The sequence below is a fragment of the Aricia agestis genome, chromosome 5 (assembly GCF_905147365.1).
Source record: "Aricia agestis chromosome 5, ilAriAges1.1, whole genome shotgun sequence".
Lineage (NCBI taxonomy): Eukaryota > Metazoa > Arthropoda > Insecta > Lepidoptera > Lycaenidae > Aricia > Aricia agestis.
In genome coordinates this window covers 14,431,221-14,451,912 of record NC_056410.1, presented here as the reverse complement: position 1 = coordinate 14,451,912, position 20,692 = coordinate 14,431,221, and the positions used below count along the sequence as shown (strand labels likewise).

Sequence of the window (20,692 nt, the reverse complement as noted above, 5' to 3'; positions counted from 1 at the left end):
CAACAAAAGAGTTTTGAAAATCAGTCAACAAACGGTGAAACAAAAATATAATCAAAGGTAAGATTTTTGATAATAATGTGATGATTCATGGCATGATTATAGTGATGATGATGATTAGTATTATTGACACATTGACATAATAATATGCTTTTAGTTGTTGAAACAACGCCAAAATTTGCCGAACATTTATCTATAAGGATTCAAAAGTTCTTTACAGCACCTTCGGAACCAGGGTGTACTTCGGCGCAAATTCTTATTTTTTGGTAGTTAAAGCTTAAAATCCTTCAGAAAAACGTAAAATCACTATATGTTTTCATATAAATTTTAAGAAGTCCTGTCCATTTCTCATGGATTGCATCATCAGATCACCACTTTTGTGATCATGTTACCAAATTCGGGCTACATCTTATACAACAACAAAAGAATTTTGGAAATCGGTCTACAAACGACGGAGTTGTCCGCGAACCAAAATAAAAAAAGTGAAATATGTCCTCCTCCTTTTCGGAAGTCGGTTAAAAAGTAGCCTAAGTTATGCCTGACTACATCAGCTAGGTGCCAAGAAAAATCCCGTCAAAATCGCTCCAGCCATTTCAGAGATTAGCCGGAACAAACAGACAGACAGACAAAAATTGTAAAAAATGTTGTTTTGGTGTATGTACCCTATATACATTCATATGCATCTAGTAAAAAACGATTCTTTCAATATTACAAACAGACACTCCAATTTTATTTATATGTATAGATGTATAGATAAAAAATATTAATATGAATACAAAATGATTTAAAATATATTTCTATTACATTATTTTAAATGTAAAATCAAAGATGACAAATGTGTTACACTTTTTAAACTAACGTAATAATGCATAGCTATACGCTTCTCTTTCGAAATAAAATATCTTTCGTTACTGAACCCTAATTTCCAGATCACCTGTTCGAGGTCATTGCGCTCGCGCAGCGCTCTTGTTAGGGTTGACAAAAATTTTTACGATACGGTATTGATTAAAAATGCATGGAAGAAAAAAAATTTCTTTCAGCGCTGCTACTTTTGCAGTGAACTCTATATAAGGGACACATAAACACCCTAAAGTATTATCACTTATTTTTGTTACACCCTGTATACTTGCTATAAAATAAGTTTTTATATTTTATTATATTATATTTTGAAAAAAAAAAGACGCACGCAAGTAGCCACACCATTCGAAATGGCATGAGGCATCGACATTCTTCAGATTAAGTCATTCAATAATAACAATATTTTTAAAAGATAATAAAGCACAGAAGCTTTTGAGAAAAGTTTAAATATCAAGAAAATAATTTTTGCACTGAAGTTTTTGACTTAAAAACGCCATTATTTGCGGAAAGCGGAAACATGTATTTGGCAACACTGTTTGTTACAGCTGTTGTCATCTGTCAATGTCAAGTCAACAGACAACAGTTGCCAATATCAATTTGGCCTTGGCCCTTGAATCGTGTTGTTTAGGTCAGAAATTCGAATTACGCGTATGGTACCGTACCAATTACCAGTCGAAAAGTCGGGCGATAATAATTTATAACTCTAACACTGATAAAAATATTACTCGTTATTCAATTCTAATATTAGTGTATAACTTGTAAGTTTCAAGCAGCTCCATTATTTTCGGTAGGTACCTGAACAACAATTATTAATTTTATGTTAATCAAAGATTAAATATTGTTATCATAAATATTATCATAATCAAATTAGGAATTTAAAGAAACTCTTTTTCGCGATCGCATTTTTAATATAAATTGCTTGCGGGACTAGGCGTCATCGCCAATTTATTACTTTACCATTGATGTAAGAAAACTAGTCTTGTAAGGTAAATTACATTCATCACATTGTAATTCTTTGTCTATACAAACAAAGAGCATGTAAATATGTGCCTGAGAACAGGCCTTTGATAGTGATAAATGATAATTATCTATTCATCATAATATGTGTGTTTCCTTTATGTTTTAGATTCTAGTCATGAGCGACAGATCGGAAGTGCTTAAAGCAATCAACAAACTCTTTGAAAAAAGAGAGCCATGGCAAATCATTTCTATGACAGCTTCTTCTGTATTAGTAGCAGTTTGGGCTCACAGTCTCTACAATGCAAAAGAAAGTAAGTACCTGTAAGTGCTAAGTAATGTTAAGAAGGAATGCTATAATATAAAGTCATCACATTTTTACTGTTTGGCTTTGCATTATAGAACGGGTGATACTTAGTTATAATTCATTTAAACTTTTCAAAGCTATCTATCTATGAATTAACCATACACAATACACACTTTTGTTTGGGCAAGATTTGATTTTTATACAATTTTTAAACTACTTACATATTAAAATATATCTGAGATGAATTTGAACAACTTCATTTTTGTAACTGAAAGTGAAACTATTTCAATATTTAAGTTTTAAAGTCAATCACTTTGTTATGATTTTCCACTTTAGATATTATAGATTTCCTTAAGATTTTCCATTTTACTAATTATTGTAATTGATATTGATGTAATGTATTATATTATAATGGTAAAGGTTCGGAAACCTATCCCAAAATTGATGGCCCTCCCCATCAATTTTGGGGGGGGGGAGAGGAGGGTCTACCCCTCTTCCATGCTTCCTCTGTGTTGTGGTCTAAGTTTTAACCTAACCTACTTTTGGACTTTCTGGATTGTGTTTGTTTTTGTTTTGGCGCGGGGCTAAATTTCTCCTAAATGGGGGAGGGGGTTTCCGGGGGTGGAAGTGGCACGAGAAGGTTTTTCTCACCCAAAACATCCTTCCTCAATCCATTTGATCACCAAAAAATTGGGGTAGGTTTGTGAACCTTAGGAGGGTATTACATTATCATTTATATTGGATCATTTCTATGATCGGGTGGAGTGATAATGTATGAAGATTTTTTTTTAAATTTTTTTATTATTGGCATACCAATAGAAAGTTGCACTTTGATGAGTAAATTCTGCATACAAAATATAGTTTATTTGTCTTGATGTTATAAGGTGCCCCAACCCAATTAAAAATTCGAAAAATACGAATTTTTTAGTTTGGTTTTGACAAATAGTATTTTTCTATATTTGCTGTTCCTTGTAAAAAAAACTACATTGTAATACATTAAATAAAAGCCTGACGCCTTAGCCAAGACCTTTTCTTTATCGCTTTTCTATAGAATCGCCGATCAAAATGTATGGAATTGACTTAAAAATTCGCGAATATGACGTTGACGTTCGACTCGTCTAATGTCAATTCTATACATTTTGATCGACGATTCTATAAAAAATCGATAAGGAAAAGGTCTCGACTACAGGCTCTGGTTAGTGGTATCAATGTTTTTATCGAGAAAATTTAAATATTTATGATATATTATCAAGGAATGATCATCATAAAAAAGGGAGATTGTTTGGTATTAAATTGTTTTTTTTATTTCATAATTAGGCATTTGAAACAAAAAACTACTATAATAGTTTGTTAATTACTTCTTCCATAAAACTAATAACATTTCCTTTGAAAACTATATTCACAACTGTACCATCACAGACACCTTTTCTGCCATCAAAATAAATTATTCTGCGTATACTTTTATATTTGCGATCTGCATCGTTTGTGCTGATCTGTTTTTCATTATTTCTCATCGCATTTTTAACGATCAATGACAGCACTAGAATCCTTTGATATAATAATACCAACAATCAACATCTTTTAACACAGATAAAGAAGCAGATAAAGCTATAGTAGCAGCTGTTCTGTCAGAGACTCAGGTACAATCGCATACGAGAGCTAATGATGAATGATGAGAGAAAAATTGAATCTCTTTTCCTTGGGTGGCTGAGCAGCTACTTATTTTGGCGATTGATTATCTCTTTGTTGATGATATATGATAGTGTAATACGCAGATATGATCAAATGATCATATATATTGGATCCTATATATGATCATAGAAATCATCATATATATATGATAATGTAATACCCCCCTTATGATCATATATAGGATCCAATATATATGATCATTTGATCATATCTGCATATTACATTATCATATTTCATTGATCCTATTTTACGTCATATGTGGTTTCAATAGCCAATGGAGAGCGCTAACGCTGACAAGTATTGACGTCAGGGTTACTAGATCTCAGAGAATTCGATTTGTCAAAAGACATCGTCATTTTTAATATGGCTTATTTTTTGTTATTTCAGCAAGATTATTCAAGTATATAATTAGAAAAATAATTACATTACATTATTTGAAACATATTAACGAACAAGAAATTAAAAACTCTTTTTTATATTAAATAACTGGCAACACCTATTTCTATGACCGTATTGGATCCAATCTCTCAGCAAATGTCAAAAATCTATGATCAAGGAAGAAATGAATCATATATCTATATTACATTATCCAATATCATTGACTCAATGATCTCGGATCCAATATATATGATAATCTAATATCCCCCTTAGCCAATATAATTACTCTGCAGCTGATAGTCATATACAGGGTGTAACAAAAATAAGTGACAATACTTAGGGTGTGTACGTGTTCCTTGTAGAGAGTTCACTGTGAAAGTAGCAGCGCCGAAATACCAAAAAAATTTTTCACTTTTGTATGGGGAAACTCGTGACGCTCAAGCCATTGCCCATACAAAAGTGAAAAAAATTTTTCGTCTTTCAGAGCTGCTACTTTAACAGTGAACTCTCTACAAGGAAAACGTACACACCCTAAAGTATTATCACTTATTTTTGTTACACACTGTATATAGTTCAAGTTACAAATTACATTGTCACAAAACTCAAAAGCCATTTGATGTACTCCTCATCTTCACTATGGAAAATTACTAACATTTTCAAGTAACATTTTAAATTTATGGCATAACTTAAAATAAAAGTGATGAAAATATTAGGTAATTACTTAAGAATTTATGAATAATAAGTACCATAAAATAATTTAATTGTAATTAATATGATAATAATTATAAAGAAGGAATAATTAAATTGTTCCCATTTTATTTTATTTTTATTTGTAATGGTGGCACTTCAAGTGGCTATTGCTATTTGCTATTGGCTATTTGTTGCTTTTGGCAAGATTATTGACGTTTACACAAACAAGCAAATAAAGGCAAATACGGCCTTTCACACATGGACGTCAAATAAGTACCAAACTTTTACTTGATTTTGTTTACTTGCCTATTTGTCTCTTTTGATGTGCTTCAAAAACCGACAAAGGTATGACCAATATACATGTATTTGGTATTGGTCATATTTGTCAAATAGGCAAATAAGGTCAATACTTTGTCAAACATACCGTGTACACATGGTGGTTGTTTGGCGAATACATCAATTAATACACAAATACAAATAGCCATGTGAAGTGCCACCATAATATAAACATATATACATAATAAGTAATAACTATTAATAATACTTGTACAAATTATGTTTATGTTAAAAATGATGATAAAATATATTAATAATGTGTAAAATATAAATGTTTTAAACTTTTGTTTGTTAAGAGCCTTTACAAAGCATTAACTTTGTAATGAACATAAATTGTTAACTTTCAACAACATAACAACAGAACAACAGCACTCGATTATAATCCAGTGCTGTTGTTCCATCGTTATGTTATTTCAAATTAAGTTGAATTCAATTTAAAAAATGCAAATAATTCATCAAGCCCCATTCGGTCACCGGTGACCGAGACACAATAAAAAATTCTATTGTGTCTCGTTTTTCCACAATCGACGGGTTAAAGGTGCCAAATACTTTTATGGCCTGTTTCACCGCTTCCTGATAAGGTGCCCGATAGGGTTATTTGACAGATTTTCCATACTCCATCTGTCAAATTAAGTGGTGGATAGCCTTATCAGGAAGCGGTGAAACAGGCCTTTACACTCTTAACTTAATCAGACCCTCTTGCATCTGACTAAAAGTTGACCTTTGGTCAAATATATTTCTATTTCTCTTGTTCTTCTTATTTATAAAAGAAACGGAAACAGATGAAATTAGATTGGCTCAGATTGGTCTCACTCATACAAAAGTTAGAGATCACCCATGAACATGATGTATGTATGATCTTTTGTTTTCTCTTAACCAGTAATCACACTATGTATAAAATATAATTTGGTTGTATTATAATTTATAGACGTGTTTTATTAGGGATTTATCAGTGCTTACATCATTTTTGATAAATGTCTGTGTTAAATCTCTGCTGCAAAGATAGCAGCTATATTTGTCCCCTAGATAAAATATTTAAATCTATCACGCTATCTTAAATAGTTCTGTCGCAATATTTTAATTTGGAAATGCTAGGCAACAATCTTACAGATAATAATAATAGGGCTTTAAAAATTGTTTTGAACTTTAGGGTTATTATAATAATAATTAATAACACTTTCTAACACCTCCGTGGTCCAGTGGTTTAGAGCGTGGCGCGAAATTCCCGCGTTGGAAACATGTTATTTCCAAGTTTGGTTAGGACAATGCAGGCTGATTGTCTGACAAGTAAGATGATGTGCATGTAAAGTCGGTCCTGACTCCTGTGCCGCCGTCGGTCGTCCGTCCCATTGGGTTATGGGAGTAAAAGCAATAGAGAGTGCTCCTGTGTACTGAGTACACACTTGGGCACTATAAAATAACTCCTGCGTAACTGTCCTGGTTTCTATTCTAACGGCCACCGTCACCGAAACCGGTGTGGGAGTTATTATTAATAATAATCTGGAAAAAGATAATAATATAGTACTCTTAAATCTATTTTTAAAGTAGGTATTCATTTTTCTTAGTAACATTTTTTTTTCTTTTTAGCGCCAACAACCAGGTTGCGAAAACAGTTTTTCCGATGGCTGCGATACATACCGTTTGTGCAGCGAAAGATCGACGAAAAAATGGATGAGATAAAGAGGGATTTCAAGCGCGACGTAGCCAAGAGACTCGACGGAGTTCCCATCAGGAGAGAGATACCAGAGGTCGGCTTCACACCAGAGGCAGTGGCTGAAGAGATACTTGACCTTATTAACTTAGGTAAGGATACAGTAGCTTGAGTTCAAGCACAGAAGCACAGACAGTACAAGAGTCGCGTCCATACTAATATTATCAAAGCGAATGTGTCTGTCTGTCTGTTACCTCTTCAGGCCCAAACCGCTGAACCGACTTTGCTGAAAGGAGAATGCCCAAAAATATATGGTGTCCCGTACCATTAAGCGTCAAAACGAAACTTGGTTTTTTAAAGTCTATGATTATCACTTTAGCTCCTATAAAAATTTCTTTGTAAACAAAACCGGGGTTTCAGAGTAATTTGATAAAATCGAAAATAACCTCAAAATCTTCAAAGCACCTATTTTATTGACAGCTCATACACGAGCGAACGTTATTGCTTTAAAAACAGAGTAAGGCGCTTATATTAGTGATAAATCATCACCGAAACGTGTGTATTTATTATTATTGAATACATTCTCATAAGTCATTAGCAATTTAGGTAATTTAAGCAAAAATGTAAGTAACATCTTAGTCACAATACTTTTCACAATGGACACATAGCCCAATAGGCAATAGCGCACTAGCGGCCATCGAAAGTTATGGTATCCAGGCCGCTGGCGACTTGGTGGCCAAGTGCGCGTGTGGTCTATGGCGGTTGCATACTAAGGTATATCTCGATGGCCACAGCCACCGCCGCTAATGCGCTCATGATTTTGACTGGAGTCGAAAATAAAACAAACAATGTATTTTTATTTTATTCAAACATTGTCATAACAAAATAATACATATGCATCAAGCGTCCAGCGGCTTCATTATAACATTAACGAAGAACAGAGTTGTATTATAAACAAAAGAAAAAAGGGCAAACACAAAGGACTTAATTATTCTAAGAACAATAATAATTAATCAATAACATAATAATATTACATATAAAGTAAGCTTAATATAGTGTATGAATAATTAATACACATAATTCAGTAAGTAAGTAATTTACATTTTTCAGTACATATTATATGTACTGCAAAATGTGAACATGATCACACAAACATTTAAATAAGATTCATTTTTATTTACATAAAAGAAAAACACCTATTTAAATCATTTATCATACTCCTGCAATAAATTCATCTAAAGCTGCGTCTCCACTAGGCAACATTTAGCGCGCGACACGTGACGCTCAACATGTACGGCAACGCTGCACTACAGTATGTTGCCAGCTGACGCGCAACATGACGCGCGGCTTGTTGTTTGTTTAAAGAGAATTGCATCAATTGTCGTCAAGTGGAAACGCGCGCAACAATGTCCGTAGTGTGGTCTAACGAACAAGTGCTCAAATTAAGCGAACTGTACCAAAACTATGAACGTCTATGGGATACTGCTCACAGATACTATAAAAAAAATTATAACCACTGCCACTAAAATCAACACAAGTTCCTCTGGCGACATGTTGGCGACGACTGACGTAAAGTAGATGCGTAGACAGACAACATTGTTCATCAAAAGTCCCGCGCTGCCTTTCAACAACTTGTTGTCCAGCATGTTGCGCGTGAATTGTTGCTTAGTGGAAACGAGGCTTAAATCATACAACATGGTGGAAAACAGAATTTATAATTAAGTAAGTAATTATAAAATTTTTTAGGCTGGTTTTAGGGTCCCGCAGACCATCGGTACGGATCACTCCGTATCGACCAATCTGTATGAAGCTTTAAGGAGTAATACGGACGGGTCCGTATGGATTTGCCCGCATTACTCTAAAAACCTCCTTAATGCTTCATACTTCATATTCTAAGTGGAGCGATCTATACCATTGGTCCGCGTGCTACTAAAACCAGTCTCATACATAAAAGTACCAGTAAACGTCCGTTTCAAAACAATTAACAAATATACAGTGATTAGATGTACTTGCAGCTTGTTTGTACACAGAATAAATCATTTTTGGGTTTGTATAGTTTGATTAAGGGAGAGGAGGCAACTGAGGTATATCACTTGATCCAGCATCTGTCAGAATACCTCTATATCAAACCAGGGCCATTGGAGTCTTGCTCATCATAATGTCACACTTCCCTTTCAGCTGACCTCCAGCAAGCAGCATAAACTTTTTCCAATCTTGAGATCTAAAAAGTGATATATAATGTAGTAATATATTCATTGTATTGTTAAATCTTACAAATAATAGTGACAAGAAATTAAAAGCACTACCAGCAGTATCAAATATTGGAGACTAAAAATGAAAAATATTAATAGGATATAACCTAAAATAAACAAAAATTATTACCAAGTGCAACGGAACTAGTCTAATTATAATGTTTCTCTCATGTCGATCTTGTCTTAAAGGATATGTTCTTGTAGTAGGTAGAATAGACTGGCCACAAGAAAATCATACTCTTCTATGACCAAAAGCAGGTAAAAAGCCTTTACTGGTTCTGCTTGTTCTGACCAGAATCTGAAGTCAGCTGTGACACAATGAATTAAAAAGTGTTTGTAACGTATTCACAGAAATAACACCAATACTCTAAAGTCTAAATGGTAATAGTGAATTCAAAGACTAAATAATTTGTCAGGAAATAGGTACATATAATAAATTCTATGCAAAAAGGCACAATCTTCTATATATTGTGCCTTTTTACATAGAATTTATTATACTTACTTTACATATTCAGAATATAATTAAGGTGTGCTTACCGGACTAGGAGTTATCAAAGATTGTAATTAATAAACATTGGAGTAGACACTTGTTCTAAAGTATTTATCACGTTACGTGATTCACGTAGTATCCCTAAGTAGTCTGATTTATCATTATTTTGTGAAATACACAGATTACTAGTACCTACAACTCGGGCGAGTTAACTTGACACCTGGCTTAAATTTTACCCCTCCCTCGCTTCCCCGCGCAGCACCCCGCTCTCGTCGTACGCGTCCAGTAGCGTTAGCATATTATATCTGTTACCGTTACACGTGTGTTATTGAGTTTGCGTTTCGGAGTTATTTGTTAGTAGTTAATGGTTATTGTTTTTGGATTTTTGTTGAGTTTTGTCGTGTTATTTGTTAGTTGTTACGTTTGAACGTTAAATTTGTTAAGTTTTTGTTATTCGTCTTAACGTTTGAACATTGCCGTGCGTCTGTGGTTTGAATTAGCTACTCACGGAATATATTAATATGAAGCTAGATACAAATTATCGGACGCATCCATAAACCTCGTATTCCTGCTGGGGAACCCTTGGGCGAGTCCAACTCGTACTTGGTTAATACTGTGGTTAGTGTAGCCCTATAAAAATAACTAGTTCCGGTAACGTAATTTTTTTTTTGAAATAACTTAAAATAAAAAAACTTTTTTGCAGTCAGTACTTATGAGAAACGTCAATTGAACCAGGTGTCATGTTAATTCGCCCGAGTTGTATATATTTGGTGAAATGAATCAGAAAAATAAAAGACGTATTCGCAAATGTCACAATGTAAAAAAAAATGCGTTAGTTAGGGATGCAATCGATAAATCGAAGTCTATGAAAAAATCGATTTTATGTCTAATAGCAGCACTGAATCGATTAGGTGTAATGGATTAGCTTAATTTTACTGTTATTTAACATACATAATATAGAAAAGCTAATGAATTATTTCAATAAATAATATTATCATTTGGAAATTGTTATTAAAGCAAGTAACATTTATAAAAATAGGAATAACGATTGCAATAACTGCTTTAGTCGAATGAATCGATATTGTTACAATATATTGTTTGATGTGTAATCTGTGGTTTCTAATAATGCACTACATCACTAAACGAATGTGGAGGGAGTCATTTAGTAACTTTTATTCTTTAATTAAAATTCCGGGTTCAAAAATTGGATTCCTGGCGTGTAATTACGTAAAGAATTCGAAAAATAATTACTATAAGAGTTTCATATTGACGCATGAGAATTTATGGTACCGACCTTGGGCATTCTCCTTTGGTATGGAGACACTTTGTGTCCCGAGAAAGGACATAGGACATTTTTAATCCCGAAAAAATGTACGGTTCTCGCGCGATAAATAAATTTTGGCGCAACGGAGTTGCGGGCGTCATCTAATATAAAAATATTATTTTCAATCGATGATTTTTGATTTTGTCGCTTTCTTTTTGGTATAATTAAAAAGAGATAGTTATTACTTTTTAGGGGAAATAAGACATTGTCCTTACAAATACATTAAATATTTTTTTAAGTCCGCTGTACACTCGATCCAATTGATAATAATATTATTAATGCCTGTATATTTTACAAAAAATAATATTATATCGGTAACTAACTTACAATAATATGATAACCTCAGGTCAGGTCAAAACTGTGCTTATTTAGGTTTTTCATTATATAATATTTTAAATAGCACTTCCATGCTATTTAAACACATGCACAACTAACAAAATATTCTACTATCTGGTTAGCCGGTGTCAGTACTATGTTTTTATTATGTACTAGGGTCGTACGACTGGCGCGGCGGCAACGTATCGGGCGCGGTGTACCACCTCGACCAGGACATCGTAGATGTGGCGTGCGCCGCGTACGCCGCCACCGCGTACACCAACCCGCTCCACGCGGACGTCTTCCCCGGCGTCAACAAGATGGAGGCCGAGATCGTGCGGATGGCGGTCAACCTGTTCCACGGGGATGACGAATGCTGCGGCACGGTACGTGTAGTGTAATGTATACTAAGATCAGGGTACGTTTCAGGGCCTTATCATACTAAAAGCTTTGGCGACCGGCTTCGAATTGGGACGGGACAGGCAAGAAGCAAACACGTCGCGGACGATATAGTAGCGTTCTGTGCTCACAAACGCGCGAGGAAAACGTCCTCAGTGCGCAGCCGCGGCGTGTTCGCGACGAATTCGCTACGCGCCCGCTCCGCCCTTAAGTCGCTCGCCAATAGCTTATTTATACATTATACAGGGTGGTTCAAATAAGGTATACCTACTAAGCTGAAACGGGGTGACTCAGGGGGTCATTTTGAACCATTTTCGTTCTACGACTTCTGTAAATTCACGAAAAAAATATTGATTCTCCATCTCCATAGAAACTTTGTCACGTGACTTTTTACTATGGAAAAACAAATTTTTTTTCGCGAATTTATAAAGTCGTAGCAGTTGTTCAGTTTGTTCAGTTGACCACCCGGGTCACCCCCTTTCGTCTTAGTATATCTTATTTGAAACATACTTACTGTATATTATGTTACTTGTCGAATTCTCGTTATAACCAAATTGTGTCATAAAAGTGATGCTATTTTACGGAGACGCTAATTAACTCCTAATTAAATTTTAAAATATTAAAGAAAGAATTATCAAAACAATGTGTAAATCAAATTATTATGTACGCTACTTATAAATTTTAAAAGCTGTTAATTTTTCCATTTTATATTATCTTTAAATGCTAATTGTCAAAATTGTGAGTTACACAAATTGCTTAAAAAATAACAATTTGATGGTAATTTTCCCCTAGATAACTTATCCTCTTAATGGCTAATATTTTTTTTACAAAATTAATTAAAAATAATAACATTTATTATTTATAATTTTTAATTAACTTCGTTGATAATTTTTTCTTTTTATGACTTTGGTTAAACCGTACCTGGTTTAAGACCTATGATTTAAAAGCGATTATATATCAGAAAATTATATTAAATCCTACTGTAATCAAATTACGTAAACGTCTGAGGTGACTTTGTGCAAAAAATAACCTTAGATTTCACACGTCATTATAACGCCGAATATAATAACAAGCTTAAATTTAGTTTGTTATTATTTTTAGCAATATTTCGCGAAAACAACTTCCACCTAATTTAAACTATGGATTTCCGCAAAGTAACGCCTGATTCCATTAACTAGTAACAAGCTGTTAAGTTGTCTCTTTCTACTGTTTATCGCGGTCTTTTTTACACAGTCGTTGATTGGAAAAAACTGCAATGTAATTATTAGTTGTTATTAAGGTTAATAAAATGCATTTGATGCCTTTATTGTTGGAAATTTTAAACAATCTTTACTATTTATATTACGAAATACGAATGTAAAAGTCTGTCTGTACATCTGTTAACTTTTTAGGCGTAAACGACTTAACCGATTTAAAATAGGTATGAAGATACTTTGAAAGCCGAAATGGACATAGAATACCTACTTTTAGTTGCGAAAAACGTACGGTTTTCACGCGATAAACTTTTCGCAATGGAGGAAAATTAAACCTATAACATAAAGTTAAATAATTTATACCATTTGTACAAATTAAACAATTTTGCGTGGTAGATATGTTAGGGTAAATAGATACTAATTAGTAAGCCGAAACCGTACTAATTACTAATTACTAATTAGTAATAGATTCTAATTACTAATTAACCGTGTTAGTAAAACCAAATTAGGAGAATATCTTACGACACAATATCAAGTAGGCACGTTTTTGTCTCCAAACTTTATAAGGCCATCATTATTACCGATCAATTGATTATATTTATCAGCAGTTTAGACGATCTATACAATATATTATATACCATGTTTAGACTAACGAAATAGATTAGCTTCTGTCTTTACGTAATCGTCTAAAAATGTATATGGTGAGAACGTGAGAACAGACTATAAAAACTAATTGCGAGTTTCTTACGCCGGACCTTCTAGCCGGGCTAGTTCCCGAACCGGTGGTAGGCACCATAGTCTCGACGTTCAGAGAAGATTTTTTTTTAAATTACTCTAAATAAAATTATGTATTTGATTTGATTTGAAATTGATGAAAACCTATAAATTCCTAAATACGAACATAATATGTCTTCATTTTTTCAGGTGACAACAGGCGGCACTGAATCTATCATGATGGCGTGCAAGGCCTTCAGAGACCTGGCGTACGACCGCGGCATCAGCAATCCGCAGATGATTTTGCCGACGACAGCGCACACGGCATTCGACAAGGCTGCTCAGTACCTCGGCATATCGGTGGTGACGGTGCCCGTCTCATCGGACACACTCACTGTTAATGTTGACGATGTGCGACGAGCCATCTGTAGACGAACTTGTATGGTGAGTTGGTAGATAGAGTTATTGCCCACACGCGGGTTTCGACGAGGCGGGAGCCGTACCTCGGCATATCGGTGGTGACGGTGCCCGTCTCGTCGGAGACACTCACTGTTAATGTCGACGACGTGCGACGAGCCATCTGTAGACGAACTTGTATGGTGAGTTGGTAGATAGAGTAGGTAATTGCCCACACGGGTTTCGACGAGGCGGAGCCGTACCTCGGCATATCGGTGGTGACGGTGCCCGTCTCGTCGGAGACACTCACTGTTAATGTCGACGACGTGCGACGAGCCATCTGTAGACGAACTTGTATGGTGAGTTGGTAGATAGAGTAGGTAATTGCCCACACGGGTTTCGACGAGGCGGAGCCGTACCTCGGCATATCGGTGGTGACGGTGCCCGTCTCGTCGGAGACACTCACTGTTAATGTCGACGACGTGCGACGAGCCATCTGTAGACGAACTTGTATGGTGAGTTGGTAGATAGAGTAGGTAATTGCCCACACGGGTTTCGACGAGGCGAAGCCGTACCTCGGCATATCGGTGGTGACGGTGCCCGTCTCGTCGGAGACACTCACTGTTAATGTCGACGACGTGCGACGTCTGTAGACAAACTTGTATGGTGAGTTGGCAATAGTAGCCTGCCTACAGTAGCTCTACCGTGAGTTTAAAGTTATATTATAGTATTTATCGATACTCGATATCGGCTTTATTGCAAACATATTATAAATATTATACATTAAAGCTTTATTCTTTTGAGTATAAGATCAACTGCTTATATAAAGATATAACAAACTTATTATACGATGCCATTAAAACTAACATTATAAAAATAATTGTAAAAATTCAATAGCTATTACACCCATATAATCAACCTATCTATATCGCAAGATATATTTCCGACGGCTTTAAAATACTCTATTGTGAAACCCATTTTTAAAAAAGGCGATCGTACAAATCTGAACAACTACAGACCAATTACACTCATACCGATGTTCTCAAAAATATTTGAACAATGTATGTATGATAAATTCTATAACTTTTTTATAAAAGCTTTTGACACCAATTTTGTTGACATCGCGCGCTATAAACTGAAGTCCACGCGGACGAAGTCATCATTAATATATGCATTAACAGCTAGTTAATGCATATATTAATGATGAAATGGATGACGTTGAAACCTAGTATTCTGACATTATTCTAAATTTATTTTAATTGTAATAAAACATTAACATAATATATTGGACAGTATTCGTATAATATTCATTAATTGGACAAAATTATTTTAAGAAATACAGTTAATTACCTATATAATATCTATCTATTTCAATTAATAAAATTCAATGACATGGGAAAATTATAATTAGTAATTACAATGACAGTATTTGAACACTATGTTAATAGTAGAATATGTCTGAACTCATTAAAATGTAATCATCTACTGTACCATATTCTTAGCAAATAAATAAATTTTGATTTGATTTAATTGACCATTTCAGATCGTGGGTTCCGCTCCAAACTTCCCGTACGGCACCATGGACGACATATCGGCGTTATCCGACTTAGCCGTGGAATACGGTATCCCGCTCCACGTGGACGCGTGCCTGGGCGGGTTCCTAGCGGCGTTCATGCCGGCTGCCGGATATCCGGTCCCGCCGTTTGACTTCCGGCTGCCGGGAGTGTGCAGTATGTCCGCTGATACGCACAAGGTATGGCAAATAGTTGTGAGTTGTACGCAGCAGCAAAGTGTAAGCCAAAACAATAAGATGTTTAGCTTTGTCCACACTGTGCCTTTTTTTGTTCATCAAGGGCATGCGTTATAGCACAGTCAACATCGCACGTGAGGCATGCCCGCGACGCTATGACACTTTTCTTTCCAACGCGGGTGGATTTTGAAGCATTCAATTATTGAATATGCCAAACGAAAGTTGAAAAAAAAGATGATGACGAAAATTGATGATGAAATTGCATAGTGGACATAGCTTTTACTCATCTAAGATGATGCATAAATTTTCAAACAGGCGTTTACACATATTATTTGTAAGTGTTACGACACGGTCTAAGCGTAGCTGCGTATCTTTAATTTTACGTGGCGTAATATGTCGTTCTGCTACTGCACAGTGCAGTTTAACTACGGTCGTCACTATTAGCGACAATTCAGACAGCAACGCGACGCGTAGATACATTTCTGAATTTGTATTGAATTGACAGACTTGCATGAGCGAGACAACAATATTGATTATTATAGTCTGAACAGGCAATTCTCGCCATATTACGGATAATTCAGAAACCTAAATTGAAAAATTATTCATATCAAATGGAAGTGAAATTCTGGTAAAAATGACAATTCTCAGCATTTCTTATGCTTTTGATCAAGCTCAAATTTATCAATATTATGATTGTAATCATGATCTATTTCAGTACGGCTTCGCGCCGAAGGGTACATCGGTAGTGTTGTACCGTAAGCCGGAGTACCGCCACTGTCAGTACACTGTGACCACAGACTGGCCGGGCGGCGTCTACGGCTCACCCACTGTCAACGGTACGTTAATGACACTAATAATATAAAGGCAAAACGAGTTTGTATCATAAAGTTAATATACCTAGCGGAATAGAGCAACAATCTCGAGCTGTCAAACGAAACCGAAACTGGTTTCATCTGTGTGTAAAAATATGTGTGCGTATACACTTACATATTTTTTTTCTATAAGATTAAATTGTCAACGTGCGGCACGTGCCGACTGGACGTCAAAAAAAGAGTGCTGCTGTCATGTATCACATGTCTCTTTTTACCACGCAGTGTTACTGATAGTGACATCTCTCTTACTCAGACCTTTGTTTCTCTATTCCGCTAGGTATATTAACTTTATAGTTTGTATGTTTATTACTTCTTCACGTCTATACGACCGGAGCGATTTTAACCACTAGACCACGGAGGCGTAAACAATATAATGTTGCAGGCAGTCGCGCGGGCGGGCTCATAGCGGCGTGCTGGGCGACCATGATGTACGTGGGCCGCGAGCGGTACGTGCGCATGGCCAGAGAGGTGCTGCAGACTACGAAGTACATTGAGAGAGAGTGAGTTTGTCTCGTTTTAGATGTAAACGTGTTTGTTAAGGTCGATAGTGGTATACAGAGTGTATCAAAATGGTGCGCTTATATGGGCAACTAAAATTGCTCAACTCCTGTCAATTCTCGTCAACTTTGACGTCACGACTACATCAAGCAATTTGCGGCAACAAGCAGCAATATTGCGCAATACAATATTGAGTGATGCGGCCATCGAATATTTGAGCGGTATGTAAATAAATTGCTCCATATTGCTCCACTAATTGCTCCAGATCGCTTCATTCGTGTCGCCGAGCAATTATTGCCGTAATTATTGCCCGTGTAAGCGCTTCTTTAGTGATAATACCTTAGGGTGTGTATGTGTTCCTTATATAGGGTTTACTGTGAAAGTAGTAGCGCTGAAAGAGCAGTTTTTTTACTATTATATGGTGTTCATGACGCTCGGGCGCTTGCCTTTTTTTAGCTAAAAACCCTGTTTGCGCTGCTACTTTCACAGTGAATCCGTTATAAGGGACTCATATAGACCTTAGTTTTGTTACTACTTGTATAGCGTGTTCTTACACAGGAGATTAAGTCTGGTCGCCGGATAGAGAAATAATTAATTCAACCTTTCTTTAACAATGTTGTTATCCGGTTAACATACTAATTTATTGTTAAAGATACAATATCAGATCGGTACTTATTCTTTGGAAAAAAAACTGACGCCACATGTATCGGATAGTATTATAATATAAGTTATTCCTTACTTTATGTTTTATTGGAACAAAGTTCCTTATCGCGCGTTGCGAAAGGGGGCTAGACAGAAAAAATAAATACGAAAAGTTGTGTTCCATCCGGGTGTCCCTTGACTTGACACCTCTCAAATTTTTATTTTTATACGTAATTCCAGGCTACGCAGCATCGACGGCATCTACATATTCGGCAAACCCGCGACCAGCGTCATAGCGTTCGGCTCCAACAAGTTCGATATCTTCAAACTGGCGGACCACCTACACAAGAAGGGCTGGAGTTTGAACACTTTGCAGTTCCCGTCAGGGTAAGTTATCTATGTTATATGGTCGCTGTTAAGCATTTGAGTCCTTACCCTAGCTTTACCCACATTTTTTTGTTGAATTTTGAATGCAATCTTGTTGTAAATCATCTAAAGAACATAACTTTGTTCTAAATCATCTAAAGTTAATGACTCAATACGTATCACTCACTCAATGAATTCATAAGTCAATACGTAATTTTTGTGGGTTAGTACACGAATGCTTAACAGCGTCCATATGTATTATCTATGGTTGTAAAACTTATAAATAAATAATTAACTAACTAAATACGTGGTCCGTGTTACATAGTTATGTTCATTTGGATAAAAATATCACACTATTTAATATTTACGTTTTGAAATAGTGATAAAGACGATTATGCTCTCACATAACTTGCATGAGTTGCATGTAATATTCGGTCCTAACTCTTAATTTACACTACACATTATACTTTGTGCTGATCAAAAAGTTAGTTTATAGTTTCATACTCAAGGTTCACACCTGCGACTCATGTACACAATCGCTGCTAATTATTTTATAAGCTTGGATTGTATGTATGTAACGGAATATTTGAGCTCGATTTTAACCTATCTCCAGTATTCTAAACTCATAATTCGAAACTTCGCATGCCTATTAAGAGTCAAAGACAATGCAATAACTTCTTAAGAGCCCATATGACCCTAACTTGACTAAGGTAAGGTTTTTTTGACACAAGTAACTTCAGTTCATAAAGATTAAATGCTCAAGACGGAACACGATTACTCAAAAAATGTTCGATAGTTTCTTTTTTACAAAAAACCTTGTTTTAGACACATTTTTGCTTGGATCTTCGAAGTTTGCTGTCTTTTCTTTAATATTTTTAATATCTAAAAAGGTATTGATAAAACCTAAATTTGCTCAAAACACTTTTTTCATAATCATTATAGTTCGTCTTTTATTCAAGTAAAACTAACTCGGCGATGATTCCGCGCCGTCCTTTTTCACCTGGCATATGAAAGACGAGCGTGAGTGTGAAGAGAGAAGGACGATGTTTGATTTTTAGAGTCAGGTAAGCTCTTAAAATTAAAAAAAAGTGTATTTTTAAACATTTAATAATAATATTATGCTCTATCCTTATATCCACAGGGTGCACATCTGCGTGACGCACACGCACACGCGCGACGGTGTTGCGGCGCGGTTTGTGTCGGAAGTGCGCGACGCGACGCGCGCCTGCCTTGCAGAAGGCAGCGAGCCGGTACAGGGGAAGGTAATGTTTTGTGATATAAATAACTTTATTATTACTTTATGTCTGTTTGTCTGTGTGTCTGTTTTATAGAAAAAAGTTTAACCCCCTACGAAAAAGAAGGGCGTTGACTGTTTATGCGACTAAACGAATGGACTGTCTTGGACCGTTTTTTTGTTTGAAAGCGGAAATTATCGAGAGTGTTCTTAGCAAATGTAGGGTTTATGTTGTACATTTTTTTGCGGTGTTCTTTTTAATTCTAATTATTCTTTATTTTTTTTAGATGGCAATATACGGAGTCGCACAGAGCATTCCCGACAGGAGTCTAGTGTCAGACATCACTAAACACTTTATCGACTCCTTGTATTACTTGCCAACACCCGAAGATAAAGTCGAGAAAGATATAGAGAAATAAGGTGAAAAGGGAGAGACACAATGCAAGAAATTATTGAAACACACTTTGTCAAACGCTACTTTGTTCATTATGTTCATGAAGAAATCATGCAGAACAATAAAATGTATAGCACTAATAAAATGACGTGTGTGTATGTTTAAAGATTATATTGTGTAATATTCTATACTTAAATAATAAATTTTAAAATAATTATATTAGGGAACAGAAAATGTATTCTTGAATTTGACAAGTGTGTTTCAACTAGTATTTTTTTAGTACTTTATCAGTTAGATGATATTTTGATAGTCATTGTAACTATATTATTTATTTGTAAGTACATACATTGTTATTAATAGGATTTACATTTTGTATATTTTATGGTTACATGTAAATAAAGTATTTTTAGTAAATTACTTTATTTAATTGCATGTGACATGTAATAAAGTATGAAAAACCGAAATATAGATTTTTTTAAAAGTTTTAATAATCTATGCATTCGTTTATGTATTTCACTAAAATGCGGTTGTGGAGTTGTATGGAATTTATAAACAATTTCATTTGTCTTTAATTATAAATTTTGAAATATATGTGACTTGTGAACTTTAAGCATAACGTATTCCAACAATTAGGTATGCTAATGTAAAAACAACAGGTTCTATGGGAAATAGTTATTAATTATTATTTATTATCCATTAATGTTTTGGATGTCTATAAAATTATTTGAGAACACTTTTTAGGTGGCAATTTATTAAAACGTATTTGTAAGTATTTTGTTAGTAGTAGGTAAAGGTGTAATTATTATGTTTGTTACTGTTTTATTTATGTAAAAATGTTAGCGCCCAGAATAATTATAATAATTTTGACTTGTAAATCAAGCAATCCACGCGATGATTCCACATATAGAGATTAGGGACCTTCTGAATACTGTAAAAAGTACCGATTTATTATTTTGTAACTGTTTATATTTTTATTATTTAATATAC

The 20,692-nt window shown here is 35.0% G+C and overlaps 1 protein-coding gene across 2 annotated transcripts; it reads left to right on the top strand.

The window, feature by feature from the left end:
• The first annotated feature begins 1,470 nt into the window (after positions 1-1,470).
• On the top strand, positions 1,471-20,060 carry LOC121726949 (sphingosine-1-phosphate lyase). Of its 2 annotated transcripts, none has more exons than XM_042114601.1 (11): positions 1,471-1,642; positions 1,982-2,126; positions 6,803-7,018; positions 11,425-11,633; positions 13,764-13,997; positions 15,493-15,702; positions 16,415-16,535; positions 16,954-17,071; positions 17,952-18,098; positions 19,219-19,339; positions 19,599-20,059. In XM_042114601.1, the coding sequence occupies exons 2-11, from the start codon at positions 1,991-1,993 to the stop codon at positions 19,728-19,730; spliced, it is 1,644 nt and encodes a 547-aa protein (XP_041970535.1). In that variant the 5' UTR covers positions 1,471-1,642; positions 1,982-1,990; the 3' UTR covers positions 19,731-20,059. The 2 variants fall into 2 exon arrangements, with proteins under 2 accessions (XP_041970535.1, XP_041970536.1); XM_042114602.1 differs by lacking the exon at positions 1,471-1,642 and adding an exon at positions 1,796-1,819 and having other exon boundaries at positions 19,599-20,060.
• Positions 20,061-20,692: the final 632 nt, after the last annotated feature.

Bases quoted from the DNA above. Each gene is read 5' to 3' on its own strand.
- LOC121726949 (XM_042114602.1), top strand. From the start codon at position 1,991: ATGAGCGACAGATCGGAAGTGCTTAAAGCAATCAACAAACTCTTTGAA. The intron at 16,536-16,953 runs GTACGTTAATGA...ATAATGTTGCAG, and splicing joins CGGCTCACCCACTGTCAACG to GCAGTCGCGCGGGCGGGCTC. The intron at 18,099-19,218 runs GTAAGTTATCTA...TTATATCCACAG, and splicing joins ACTTTGCAGTTCCCGTCAGG to GGTGCACATCTGCGTGACGC.